The sequence below is a fragment of the Mytilus edulis genome, chromosome 7, assembly GCF_963676685.1.
Source record: "Mytilus edulis chromosome 7, xbMytEdul2.2, whole genome shotgun sequence".
NCBI lineage: Eukaryota > Metazoa > Mollusca > Bivalvia > Mytilida > Mytilidae > Mytilus > Mytilus edulis.
Window position 1 is genome coordinate 16350693 of NC_092350.1, and position 15615 is coordinate 16366307.

A 15615-nucleotide genomic window follows, 5' to 3' on the forward strand; every position below is an offset into this window, starting at 1 on the left:
TTATCTGATTATCGTTCTGCTACTGCTGTGAAATCAAGCTTGTTGAAGTGTCCTCGTACATGTATATTTTGACGTCGCTTGTGATACGAGAATTACGGAGCGACTTAGCAGGGTAATATAGACATAGGAAAAGACGACAAAAGACAAAACTAATGCATGACATGCGAAATAAAAGCTTTGATTGGCCAATTAAAAAAAACAATATTCTGAGTCACTGCGTATCCAAAATTGAAGCCATTAGCTATGTTTATTTGCTAGAGCAACATATTTGCTGCTTCGTTAATTCGACTTTGTTGTACCAGTTTACAATTATAACATAGACTCTTCGTAATATTTTTCATCTCATACAGGTATTCTCTATTCCCCGACTCCAACTTTTCACATCTCTTCGACAAAACGGTGAATTTGGTATCACTCGATATATCATCAAATTTTAGTGCTTTTGAAAGTTCCCCGTATGAGTGTGTGCATGCCTTCTTGATACATGCAAGTAAATATCTTGGCCGTTCATAAAACTCGGCTTCTAAAATCGCGGCAACTAGCTGATTTGCATTTTTTTATTCCTTTTCTTTCACACTCTCCGCCAATGCCTCGTCGATTTTAAACAATGTCCTGTTAGTCTGGTACTCATGTGCCAAAGGTAAAATAAGATGAGCTGTCTTTTCTGAAAAATAACAATTATTTCATATTCATGATTAAGTGTTCATCGTAAGACGAAAATATTATACTTTTATATAGTTCAGACTGTTAGGAAAGAAAGATGCTTGTCACCAACCTGGTTTTATAAAAACAAAGACTCATTAGATATTTCAACTGTTGTCACAGTTCTTTGTACAAATTAACGTAAAACGCATTATTACTAGGCGAAAGAGGTAAGTTATTTGTAACTAAAGTAACCGTTAATTAAAAATACGAAGACTAGGTAACATAATCAAATAGGCAAGGGTACGGCTAACTTGAAATAAAAGTGAATTGATAGCAACATTTTCTGTTCATAATTAATGAAAGAAAAATAGCGGAATACTATTTCGATTTTAGTATACGGTCGTTTTTGTTCAATTTTGTCACAATAAACTAAGAAACATTACTGATGACATGTTCACTTTCTCAAATGAATAATTCGACCTTATTGAAACCGTTTTTATGTCACTTTCTATAGCTATAGATTGGTTACACATAAACAAATCGTGTTCAGCTATAAAAAGGACAATAGTGTCAACATTGAAAATAAAACGAGGGTAACTAATTGACTTGACTGATTTGACACACAAAACCTCATTCTTATTCATGTAAAACCCAGTCAGGATTCTACTTCGTCAAAATTATCTCCCCATTACGCCAGTTCATTTTCACAATCGTAGAAATGAAAGCCATTGTAGGGATGACGCGCTACCAATTTTGCTCTTGGAAACCGACAAATTTATCCACATTGCACCATTACGATCCTTATATGGTAGTTGTATTTTAAAAGACAAATGTATCAACTAGCTAATGAGCACCAGTTAATGGTCTTGTCTGCATTGATTCAACTTAAAACTATTGTCTGATCAGTTTTCAGGTGGAATGTTCGAAAATTCATAAACATTAAAAAAAAAATCTAATTAAATATTTTGTGGAAGGGCAGACTAGATTTTTTTAGTGATTGAAGACTATAAACCCTAGTTATCACACACAAAAAATATAATTTTTCGAAGATATGCATTTTCATCATCCAACTTCACACCTACTCTGTTTTTGTGATTTATTAGATAGGTATTTCACTTGTTAGTTGACCCATATATTTCATCTTTTAGTACTGTGATTTTTTCATGTTTTAAAGTCAACTGTAGCTTTGATATATAAAAATGATAGAATCTGAAGCGAGACGATGTATGAAATATTCTTGCTTTGTACGATATCAAGACAAAATATTCAACTCAAACACGCCCTTTTAAAAGGTGCACTCGATTTTCTCTTTTCGATACAATTGTTACCCAATTGTTGAATTTTTTTCTTGAGTCACACAATGGAAGGGCAGACACGAAAATTACTGAACTAATAGATTTATATGTTTTCCGTCCGTTGTAATTTTTTTTTTTAAATCGGAGGTTATGCATTTTCTTCATCCAATTTGGAAGATACTTATGTCGTAGACTTAATATCTAATTTTTCTGCTTACCTATGTACTAAATATTTTAGACTTCTAGAAATTTAAGATAGTTACAAATCCGTAAAATTGACGGTTTATGCCTCTTTAAGAGCACTATGCTATCTTAACAAAGGAGTTTTTCCGTTGAGTACAATGTTTTCAATATATCTAAAGTAAATAAGCGAATTACAGAATTATACAAATTACAAGTAGTATGCTTCATACATTAAGGAAGATACCGGTAGTTTAAATAACAGGTGTATCATATACGAATAACCAATCAGAATCATTTAGGCTCAGGGTTCTGTAACTTATTTGTGTGTTAATTTTACAGGTAAATACAGGTAAAATTGTGGAAATTATTATGATTATGGAGAGAGATATCATGAGTATGTCATAATTTTAATTAAATTCATTATATTGACAATAATGTGTGAACAAAACAAACAGACATAATAGTGAAAAATGTCAATAAAGTGATATACACAGGAAGTTAAACTTTCAAACTAAAATTGATATCTGTAAACAACTGTGATATCTTCACAACGATTAAGGAAGTGTGGATATTTAAATACAATCCAACTTGTGAATTCATCTCTGACTTAAAAAGTTATAAAACGTAACCAGATACAATTATAAAACTTACAACGCAAATCATTTTTTTTTAAATTAATTCTTATCAAGTATAATATTACCAAGCAATATCAATCCTTTAAAACCAGGTAGTGTATGTCTTAGAAAATGGCTAAATGCTGTTGGGTCTTTATCTGGAAGTTCTAGTTCCCTGGTGTCTTTTTCTTTAAAATTTCCGGTCAGCATCGCAAGGAAAACTGGCGACTCGTCCATAAGTTGGCGTTTGTTTATATAAAACCTTTCATTGCCAACTTTAATGATGAAATCCGTGAATTGAAACGCAGGCTTGGACTCCTCAACTGCAGTGTCTGTTTTGATTCTTTTAGCCGTCATCTCTATAGATGGAATTATAAAAAGAGGTCTACGATATCTGCAACAAAATATTGACAAAACTTTAGAAATACTAGATAACATAGACAGAAATAACAGTTTTAGTCAAAAAGAATAAAAAGAGAAGTAGAAAATCGTTTTGTTACCCTTACAAGCTAGCAACAATTATCGTTTATAGCGTTTATAAACACTAACGCAAATCATAATTTTCTCTTTAGGATTTATTTGTTACTCTTATATTTGAGTGGGAACTCACATTACTATAAGACTTGTCACGGTAATTTTCTATCCCAAATTCATGTATTTAGTTTTTATGTTATATTTGTTATTCTCATTGGATTTTGTCTAATGCTTAGTTCGTGTGTTACATTTTAATGTTGTGTCGTTGTTCTCCTCTCATATTTAATGCGTTTCTCTCAGTTTTAGTTTGTAACCCGGATTTGTTTTTTTTCTATCGATTTATGAGTTTCGAAAAGCGGTATACTACTGTTGCCTTTATTAAGTAAAGTGGATGAATTTTTGATACATGATACTTCAAAATATAAAGACGAATGAATACTCTTTTAATATGTATTAATACAACACATATCAGATGTAAGCTTCTTATATTAAGGGCGTTAGTCCCTCAAATATGTGACGATTACATCTTCATCTAATTTAAATAAAAATAAGAGATCAATAATATATCATTTCTCTTGTTCTGAAATAGCAAATAGTTTTGATAAAACAGGAAAAGTGTTATTATCTCATATTTGCTAGATGCAGTAGCATTTTCAGAAGATGTTATAGTTGATCATTTTGTATGGAATCTTAGAAATCCTAATTGCATATGTTTGTCAGTATGAAACCTGTACTATCTTTTCTTTTTCTCACGGGTTTAATTGCAAAAATCTTAATTTTTTCTTGTAACTTCGAAGTAGACTGTGTATTCCATACAGACTCAACGTACCAGGGACAGTCTCTTCCTATATGGAAGCATATACAGATGGCATTTGGAATGAGTCCATTTTTTATATGTTATCAATGGGTTGCAATTTTACCAAATATAAAATATCAATGAGTCAGTTGTTTTCATATGTATATATGCTGTTATATCCTTTCAAATTACATAAATATAAAGCAATTGTTTGAGCTTAGCGAGAATTATATCAATGTGTTATGATTTTGATTAATAATTCATTTATGGGTAATGATTTTCATCAACATCAATATATAAATAGGACTGGTTTTTTTAAAATTCTAGCTGCAAAATTAAATTCCTCATCCATATGGTGTAAAGTGGTATTTTAATATCCCAATAAATGTATTACAAAGGACTATCAATGACCGCTTGAATTAATATTACCTTTCTATTCAGTCAATATCAATTACAATTTCCTGACAATTATGTCAGATATGCATACAGATGATATAAAAAGGATTTCCTAGAAACTATTCATCCTCGGTATGTAAGGAAGGATTACTTTCACTTTCGCTAAAAAAAAGTTGGTAATTCAGGCAAGAAGGTCTACGGTATTACTTTAAATTCCTGAATCTTCATAACATGATGCACAATTTGCATATCGTTACTAATTACACAATAAAAATTCATCGAATTTGTTTCTCTTCGATATGAGCAATGGACTAAAAATGACTGTTTGATAATTAACATATACCGCTAAAGACAATCTTAGACTGAATTAATAAACATGAGACCTTACTAGTATTTCGATGTCAATTACATTTTGTTAACATTTACAAATGGTATAGATACAGATCTTTCACAAAAAAAAAATCAGACATATGTTATCTTCCATATGTAAATTGAGAAATTAAAGTGTCGCTTTGCAATAAAAACATATCGTTAAAAAAATCATGTAAAATGGGAAAATGACATTTGCTAGACCTGTCTCATCTTTTAATCTTTGATTAAAAAAAACTTATTTTACTTTAATAGTAATGTTTACATAACTACTTACTTTTTCATTTGATGGCGGACTCTATAAAGGAAGTAAAACTGTTTATGGAACAGTTTAATAATAGATTTTTATTCTTACAACAAAAAGGGCTTTTTTTATTATCAAGTAAACTATCTATTCAAGTATTCCGCCAGTACTCTCCTTTATCGTATAGATTCATAAAGAATAAAAATAAATGCATTTTTACGGCGTCTGTGGTGATTCAATATAAAAAAAGATTTGAATGACTATCATAAGACAAATATAGTACACAAATAATTAAGTTTAAGACCTTTATTTCAAGGTTATGACCATGATCGACCATCCGAATATTAGGTTATCAGATGGTCGTATCGTGAAGTTACAGTTAGCAAAAAATGGGAGACAACGTCAGAGGTAAGTTTTTCTTTTCAAATTTTCGTGCAGTATAATGGTTACTTAGAAAGATTTGAAAAAGTATTTATGAATGAAAGATGAAATCAAATTTGAATTATCGTTAAAGCAATTAGTCTAGAGATATAAAACTTTTGTCGAAAATTATTTTGGTCTCAATTATTTTTTTACAATTTTAGTGTTTTCTGTATACAAATCATATTATGTATCTTATCAGAAATTGACAAATGTAAATGTTTATCAAATTTTGGTTCAAGAATACATTAAAAGATATAACGAAACCAGAACATAGAAATTTAATTCATTACTGAAGGCACTTAAAAGAAGTTTAGACGATTGAATAAATTATAACATAATACATAAAAATGTTTTACAATTGTTTTAAAAAAATGTGTACATATGATATATACCAGCAGCTGATTACTTACATGGGTAATCAGTGGAATATAACATGATACACCAAGAAAAGCTTGGTTTCTGGAAGTAACAATGTCACAAACATATTTGAACAAACATATAAATGTCATTAAAAAAGTATAATGATTACTTCAGCTTATCTGAATCACACTTATCATTAGTACATTGTTATTCAGGTAACATTTAATACATAAAGTTATTAACATTTTCGTAAAATAGTTATTCAAAATTACTTACCCTAGCCTCGTTAACGTAAGTATATAGCATATCAGTGGTAAGGTCAGTACTTGTTAGTGCACAATATAAATAATATTTTAGTTAATGACAAATATGCAAATGAATAAAAATAAGTTAACATGATATATAATAAATGCTAATTCAAGAAGATAATTAAATTTTTGCTGCAACCAGATTATTGAAGTTTTCATATTTGCTTTCTTTATTTATCAATATTTCATGATATTGACAAAATTCCTTTTTAATTTAAAAAAAAATAAACACATTACTTATAATTTTTTTGCTTGGATATATAATATTCTTTGTATACAGTAAAAATTATAATTGTTAATAATTTTGATATGACGACCAGTATACTCACAATATATCTACCTTTAGTGCAAACGCAGTCATACAAAAAAAAAACCGGCCGTTCCGTGTTACGAACAACTTTTCATTTTTAGCCATGGCATTGTCAGTTTATTTTAGATTTATGAGTTTGACTGTCCCTTTGGTATCTTTCGTCCTCCTTTTATTTATACTACCAGATATTCCTAATTTTCGACATCGAAACCCCCAGTTTACGTAGGCCAAGATACAATATATTTATCTCTATTCTACAGCAAAATAAATAAATCAGTTTAATTCAAATGGTAAAATTTCATAAAACGAAATTTCCGCGAAATTATGTTATTGTCTTGGCATGTCATTGAAACAATGTGACGTCACAAGTATGTTTTCGTAAACCAAAACATCAAATGTAAATACCGGGCGTTTTAAAGCTTCTTGTACGCCCAGAACGAATAAAATTATATTGGAAGAAAATCTATAAGTGAAAAATGCGATTGAAAATATAATAATCATTGAATTATATAATTTTACTAATATTAACAAAATTGGGTAAAAGGAACAGCCAAAACAGTACTGTATGTATAGGGGTTTCATGGTTAACAAAATTACAGAATTTTTCCTATTAGAATCGAAATAATTCATAGCAGCCGTAGATTTGTTTTCATTTAACCATGGGATAGGCATTAATATTCGTATTTTACCCCTCGCTAACGCTGAGGATAAAATAATCAAATATATATAAATGCCCAACCCATGGTTAAATGAAAACAAGTCTACGGCTGCCATGAATTAGTTCTTAAATCATTAATACTGTAGTGACTTGTATCATTTATTTTGTATCCATACACAAGTGATCTAATTGATATTTTATGATGTCCGGTTTTAAGTTTATCAAGCAATAGTTTTATTTGATCCCACAATGATTTCAGAAATTTGCATGTCAAAAATCTGTGTTCATTATCTTTGATGACATAATGATTACAAATATTGCATAGCGGAGTTTTAGTTATTTTCCATGAGAAAAGTAATTGTTTGGTTGGTAAAATCTAATGCAGAAATTTCCATCTTAACATTTTGATTATCTTGTAAATAGTAAAAAATATAGATGAGCATTTGTTGTCTATTGCTTGTGTTGTTTTCTAAAAAAAACATCATTTTGGTCTTTTGTGGATAGTTGTCTCATTGGCAATCGTACCACATCTTTTTTATATGTTGTCCCATTTTTGAAATCCTATAGTTTTTCATAATGTCTATTTAAGAGAAAAATGTAAATGCCGTAGAAGGAACTGTTTTTAAATGATACCATTTTCCTTTTCTATCTTTAGATTTATATTGGGAGTCAATAGCAATTATCAATTATGTCATTAACAAATAAAATCCAGTTTTTTAAAATGCGCCATGTACCGTCTTATTTGTTTATATGATAGTCGAAATGATTCTTTTCCAGATTTTGAATTTATCTATTATTCTTAAGTAAAATTGTGAAATTATTTCTTTCAGTTTGTTTACCAAATTAATTTGGTTAAAGTTCATTTTAAATATAAGGAATTCTTATCCAAATTTATCAAAATAAAATTATAGTAAGACTTTCCAATTGGGTGATAGAACGTCGTTATCAATGATTTTTTTACACAACTTATATTTATCGCTTCTAGATATTAGTCTATGTCTATCATTTTAAGCCCGCTAGCATGGTATTTTTACTTATTATATCTCTTTTAACTTTACCTGGTTTATTGTTTCATATAAAACTATATATCATTTATTTTTATTTTGCTAGGTATTCTTTTATAAATTACGGTTGCCGATGCAACATAAGTGATATTTGGTAAGATTAATAATTTAACAAGAATAATCTTACCTAACATAGTCAAATTTCTTTTATTCCAGTCTTAAATTGTTTTTTTCAGATTTTTCGTATTGTCGTAGCAAGTTTATTTTTTTACACTCATTGTTATTTAGTCCAAAAAGCTTCGAATGTTTCGAAAAACTAAGGATGTTCTTACCCAAGGCATAGCTTACCTTAGCCGTATTTGGTACAACTTTTTGGAATATTAGATCATCAATGCTCTTCAACTTTGATCTTTTTTGGCTTTATAAATATTTTGATATGAGCGTCACTGGCGAGTCTTATGTAGACGAAACGCGCGTCTGGTGTACTAATTTATAATCTTGGTACCTTTGATAACTATTATTAAGTCCAAATTATATTCCCAAAACTTTTATCGGCTCTTGTGTAAACTTAATGTTTTCAACTGTATCTTTGCAGGACTTTAAATTGCCGAGCCATATTCCTTCTGTTTTATTTCAGTTAAGCTTTAGACCGGAAACTTCCTGTTTTGAATTTAAAAACAACTTGGTGTCATATGCAAGCTGGCTTTATTACGAGTTTTGTTGATTTATTTTATTTGAAAACCTTTAAATTTGTTATTTTGCCTTCATCTTCTTGCTAAAATTTCAACAGCAAAAACGAAAATTATAGAACTCACGGGACACCCACGACGGATCCCACGGTCAATGCTGAAGGGTCTTGAAATCCAGCCATTATTTGATATGCAACTTTTTATATATATATATAAAGTATTAATCCACCTCAAAAGAGATTTCTGAAAGCCAAATTTATTTAAAGAACAATATATAAATTCTCATTCTAGCGAGTCAAATGACTTTGTGAAGACTTAAAAAAAGGGTAGCCCTATCTACATTGAATTTTTCTGAATAATCTATAAGATCTTGGATTTGGCTAATATCAATTCAATATATCTGTTTTTATGCCCCACCTACGATAGTAGGGGGCATAATGTTTTCTGGTCTGTGGCTCCGTTCGTTCGTTCGTTTGTCCGTCCGTTCGACTGTGCGTCCGTTCAGGTTAAAATTTCAGGTCATCATAGATTTTAATGAAGCTGAAGTCTAATCAATTTGAAACTTAGTACACTTGTTGCTTATGATATGATCTTTCTTATTTTAAAGCCAAATTAGACCTTTGACCCCAATTTCACGGTCCATTTAACATAGAAAATGAAAGTGGGAGTTTCAGGTTAAAGTTTTTGGTCAAGGTAGTTTTTCATGAAATTGAAGTCCAATCAACTTGCAACTTAGTACATCTGTTCCCTATAGTATAATCTTTCTAATTTTAATGCCAAATTAGATTATCAATTTCACGGTCCAAGGAACATGGAAAAGGATAGTGCGAGTTGGGCATCCGTGTACTTTGGACACATTCTTGTTTACATAACGGTTTTGATCACTATAATTAATTTTATGCAATATTGGAACATATCCGTTATCATCTGTGAAATCAATATTCAATAACGGTTAACAAACTCGTTATGGCGTCCATGGGGATGATTTCAACTTTACCACTTGAAATTCTTGGTTAAATAGCTTCCTTATGAGCAATATTCCTGTATTAAGAAAAAACAACCCCAGGAATATCGTATCAACTTGGAGAGATATACTCCATATGCTGGCGTTACTGGCATAATGCTACATAGAAAAAAGGTCACAATTGGGGAGATAAAATCATCTCTATAGATTTATACATTGAATATAATACTGAGGTATTTATAGGTCTGCACGAGGCAGTTAATCTGATGCCCGGGATAATACACTGAACATTTGTCTAACGCACTGAAGAGAATATATCATACCTTGCATAGTTTTGAGCATTGAAGCTAGAGAACAACTTTCATATTATGAAAAGATATTTTGAATAATAAAAAAAAACCCACAAATGTCATTTTTATATTGTATTCAAAGTTTATCTGTTTTCTCGTGTCTTGGTTTCCTATCGAATTAAGATTGGTCAACGGTAGATGAAATATGGTCACCCTGGAAGACTGCAACTTGATCTGCTGACGGCTTTCTTTCAATTGTTACCAAAAGACTACAGCACATTGTTCATAATGAAAAGTGAAAGGGGTTTTGTGAGTCTTCTGTTATATTTGCCACTTATAAATCCGTTAAAAGACGCCGAACTTATCATACAAACGATCATTCAAAGAGAATAGCAGATAACTATGCGACTTCTATCTTTTTTCAACTATTTTCAAATTAGCGCACTGGGGATGGAAAGCCCGTCTAATTACTACATGGCTTTTGATTTCTTGTTTTTGGTGACTCCGAATGAGGGAAAATGCCTTCTCAATACAAACACCATGATCAAAAGTTGTCACCATGTACGCATTATTGTCACCCCCCTTTGTTGTCAGTTTGAGGTTGCGTGAATGATGATAAGTAATAATCAATTGTCATAAGCCTCAGATGACTCTCACTTAGATTGGACTTAACACTTATAGAACCGGACACCTCCTGAACAATGAAAGGACTAAAATACATGACTATTTTCCACTGTGAGTCTTGTTCTCGCACGCCATAACGCTGTCAGATCCAGGGTGTTTATAATGCTCAACAGAGTAGGGTCGATTTTTAACTTTTCCTTTATTGTATTCTGCTAACACTTCCTGTAGTTCTACATGTAAACTTTGAGCAAATTACTTTTTTAACTTCAGATACAAAAATGGATAACAATCAACCAGTCCCTTCACAATCGAAGTCTTGGAGTTACTTCCATGAAAAGTATGGAAAGATGTCAATTCACATATATCCTTGAACAGGTGATCATAATTGTTCACAATGGATGTCAATATGCAGTAACAGCAGATTTTATTTTATAGTAATTGATATTTTAGCGTTATATCACATCGGTTTCTGCACTAAAAATTAAGTCTTAGGAATATTTACAGGTTTTTATGCAAATTTGTAAATTGCAATTTGTCAAACTAAGCTTTAAAAAATTGGCTTTGTCGTTATGGATACCTAAAATGATCATTCCAAAATTCATTTCATTCGATTCGTTTATTTTAAAAACCTGCATCCTTAGTAAGAAAAATCTTTGTGTACATATATCAGTTGATACGTTATGCACGGAATATATATGTTCCAGGACGTATGAGTATTTGAACCGTACACGTACGGTCTTGATCGTATGCGTACTTTTTCAAAATACTCGTCGGTCTGACTAATATTAGGAAGTTGGTTAATAGATATAGGAAGATTTATTAGATACAAATGCATATAACCATAACATATCAACATAACTTAACTCTCAAATTGATTTAAAAATGTTCAATGGTAATTAAAATAAAGAATTTATATTTTAACTTTTTCAAAAATTCATTTAGCATGTCGATCAGTAATCAGAAATTGAACTATGATCACTGAAATCGAAGATATCGTAAGTAAACACAATGTGGAAGGATAATTGTTTTAGAATATTTAGCAACTTTACAAAAAAATGCAAATGCAAAGGAACACGCATGAACTGCAAACATATGAACGTAAAAAATATTACGTTACTTGTGGTAGCAAGTGTCACCTTAGGCATGAGTACCAAAATAGGATTCAGATATACAATTAAACAAATATTTAATTTCAATTGTTCGTTTGTTCATTTTATCCATCTACTAGTAATTGTAATAACAACAATTTGTAAAACTAAAAAAAAAAACCAGATTGTGATAAATGTTTGTTTAAATTTAACCCATACAGTATGATCCGATAACATTTATGGTCAGCTCGTACTGGACCATACGGGGTTTATACTCATACAGTCGAACCGTATGAGTATTTACATTTAAATTAGACGTGTATATTCATACATCCACAATTCATGTATTTAGGTATGATGTGTCTTTTGTAAATATGGTTGGAAATTGTGTTATGTCTTATCGTTTATCGTTATCGTTATCTATTTTTATTTTTTATATGAATGTAAAAGTTGAGATAATTATTCAGCTAGATCTTGTATATAATGTTAAGTTTAAAGCAACTATATGCACATGATTTATTTGATTTTACACATTTTGATTTAAAAAAAACCCAACACAATGGTTAAAAAATACAAACAAGTACACCATTTCTAACATAATTCTATATTCATATTCTTTAATAGAATTTTTGAAATACTAAGGCTTTTTTTACCTCAGGAATAGATTACCTTAGCTGTTTTGGCAAAACTTTTATGAATTTGGGTCCTTAATGCTCTTCAACTTCGTACTTTATTTGGCTTTTTTTTCTCCTCACTTTTTTGGATTCGAGCGTCACTGATGAGTCTTTTGTAGACGAAACGCGCGTCTGGCGTATATACAAAATTTAGTCCTGATATCTATGATGATTTTATTTAGTACGGTGATCAGACACAATATTTTTTTAGATTTAATCGTCAAACATACTATGTGGCTATACTATATATCATTGGATTCGTAAAAATTGGTACTTTTGAAATATCTATGTCGTCAAAAAGAAATGTGGTAACAATTTTGCATAAAATATGGTCAAATATTAAATTCTATCATTATTTTTTTCATCCATATTTTCAAAATTCAAACGATATGTATAACAATTTCGGTTGAATTTCAGATTTAGAGATTTTTTTTTCAAATCAATTAGCAATAAATTATCTCAAAAATGTAAAACAAAAAGAAAAAGGAAGTAGATTGCTTCTTAAAAATTGGCGTTTTTCAAACACTTGTACTATTATACAAGACCAACACATATTCCTCGACGGCTAACATTCAACCTCAGTCATAAAAAGACGTCTAACAACTTTAATGCACCCACCTACCATACGGCTATATTATAGATCATTAGAAAACTTATTACCTGTACTGATTTTCCCGGTCGTCAATAATTCGTACTATGCAATTTTCGTCAAATCAAGGTCAAAGGTTAAAATTGAAAATTACTAAATTTTGCCACAATTATACAAAATGCCATTTTTCTGGTACTTGTAAGGATTTTTTTCTCTAAAAAAGGTTCTAAACCTTATAAAACAAATTAACATAATTCCAATAGTACGGCGGCTTTGTGAAAAATTGTGCAGATCCTGCTACAAGCATGAAATTTGGCATAGACCTTCCTCATCTATTACTCTTTTATTTCAGATAGGGAGGCATTTGAAAAAAATGTCACACGTCCGGCAAAATCCAAAATGGCGGACTTCATACTTAAATTAGCCCAATATCGAAAGCTAGTATGTGAAAAGGTGTTATAATCATGCTACTATCATAATATTTGGTATAAACCTTTGTTTTTTACTACATTTGTCTATATTATATTGTTTAAAATTTAAAAAAATGTTGGAAAAACCCTACTTCTGGTAAAATCTTATATGGCTGACATTGTACTAAAATAAGCTTATTTTTAGGGAGGGTAATTGGAATATGTTTAAACATGTTGCTACTATCATTACATTGTGCAGGAACCATTTCTTTGGTGCTTCTCATGGATACAATGTATAAGAAATATTTCTTTAAAACCCTTACTTCCGGTAATATCCAAAATGGCGGACATAGAAATATCAATTTCTTTTTTTATATAATCAACTTTTTTCAAAAAGTAAAGAAAATGTTGTTTATTGTACTGGCTTTAAGTTATCATCTAAACCACTTATTCTATTCTGTTGTAAATGTTTAGATACAAAGTTATCACTTCCGGTAAAAAAAAAACAATCTGGGGTAATTTCAAAGCTGAGTACTCAATCCATTTCTTCGATGAAGAGTTTTGGATAGATTGATTAAAACAAAATAAAATGACTAAAACATTTTTAAAAACTGCTACTACAATTTGGCCAAAAAGACATGTTTATTCACGATTACCACCTCATGCACACAAGAATGTCTACGGGAGACACGATTTTTCACATCACTCTCTTACATCTACATGTACAAGCTTCTGACAAAATGATGAGGCCTCAGAAAGAGTTTTTTTTAAAAGGGATCCTCTTTGTCCCTTCGTCATCCATTAGAGCATGGACTGGGTAGCATAACAGCCAATTCCAAGCTCGTCCCATTAAATACCTGCCTTAGTATATTGCATGTTTTACAAGCTGGAAAAGACTAGATAAAGATGAGGGATCCGGAATAGCCTCAATTAGCCTTCCATTGCGCAAATAGTTATTTTCTCGCTTCGTTAACCATGTTAACCCAATCTGTTTAATTTGTGGTGAGATCGTATAGTAAAACCCCGGTTTTTTAGGTTGATCAATCATCATTTTTTATATTAAAGTCACATTTTCAAATGCCATCAATGTCTCACACTCAGTCTTTTTTCTTTTCAAGCAAAGATAGAACTGTATCACAACTGGTAAAGGCATGGATCACAATAAGTGTATGTGATCACTCATTGCCTAGTGCATTTGAAAGGTCATTAATAGATATTAATTCAAAGTGTTTTGCCCTCCCAAACACAATCCATAGTTCGTCTACCCCTATGTCACGGAGAAGCGAAACAGTAATGACAGCATCATCAGTAATGCCTGTTCGAATCATGACTCGTTTAAGTTCGTGTTTCACTGCATCAGATACATGCACCATGATTCTAGTGTCTGCCTCTTAATGTGAACATAGTGCTAAACTTTACATAACGTGGTGGATAAGATAGAATACCATGAACATTTGTTGCTACAACTACCATACGCATCCGAGAATTCATCTACTCGTGCTACAGTTTCAAGGTATTTTATTGGGGTAAGGACATAATACTCAATTAGCATACTCGTTAGCCCGCAAATACGTATTTATTCACAATCGGAGAGCTGATTTTCCACATTTACAAAGACTGGTATTGTTTCTTACATCCATAATGTACAAGCTCCTGATTAGATGAAGAGGCCTCACTAAGAGTTCAAAAGGGTTCCCATGGATCATATTTGTTCCTTCGCCATTCATAAGGGCCTGGACTAGTTAGCGTAGGAACCAATTCCAAGCCTGTTACTCATTCATAGCCGCCATGGTATATTGCACGCTTTACATGCTGAAAAAGACTAGACCGAGTCGTGGGAATAGCCTCAATAAGTCTTTCCTCTCCCCAAAACGCATGTTTTCTTTTTTTGTACTCATTCTAAATGCTAAAGTCACATCTTCAAACGTCATCCATGTCACCAACGCAGTTCCTTTTCCAGGAAATGTGTAATCTTTCAATGCCTAGTGCATTTGAAAGGTCATGTATAGATATATATCTAAAGTTTTTCCCACTTCCAAATGCAAACCAAAGTTCGTCTGCCCTATGTCACGGAATAGCGAAACAGCAATGGCATCAGTATCGACTGTTCGATTGTGCTAAACTTGAAACATCATCAAGTAGTAGATAACACTGAACATCCTGAGCATTTGTTGCTACAACTACCTTTTCCTCAAAATTTTATTGAGC

The 15615-nt window shown here is 31.1% G+C and overlaps 1 protein-coding gene across 1 annotated transcript; it reads right to left on the bottom strand.

Annotated features, from left to right (window-relative positions):
- Window positions 1-219: 219 nt before the first annotated feature.
- LOC139480854 (BTB and MATH domain-containing protein 15-like) lies at window positions 220-5063 on the bottom strand. Its single transcript, XM_071263774.1, has 3 exons — window positions 5050-5063; window positions 2824-3131; window positions 220-664 (listed from the first exon to the last, which is right to left on the bottom strand). Exons 1-3 carry the CDS (start codon window positions 5055-5057, stop codon window positions 558-560), a joined length of 423 nt encoding a protein of 140 aa, XP_071119875.1. The 5' UTR covers window positions 5058-5063; the 3' UTR covers window positions 220-557.
- Between the last annotated feature and the right edge of the window lie 10552 nt (window positions 5064-15615).

Bases quoted from the DNA above. Each gene is read 5' to 3' on its own strand.
- LOC139480854 (XM_071263774.1), bottom strand. The intron at 665-2,823 runs GTAATATTATAC...GTTATTTTTCAG, and splicing joins TAAAGGATTGATATTGCTTG to AAAAGACAGCTCATCTTATT.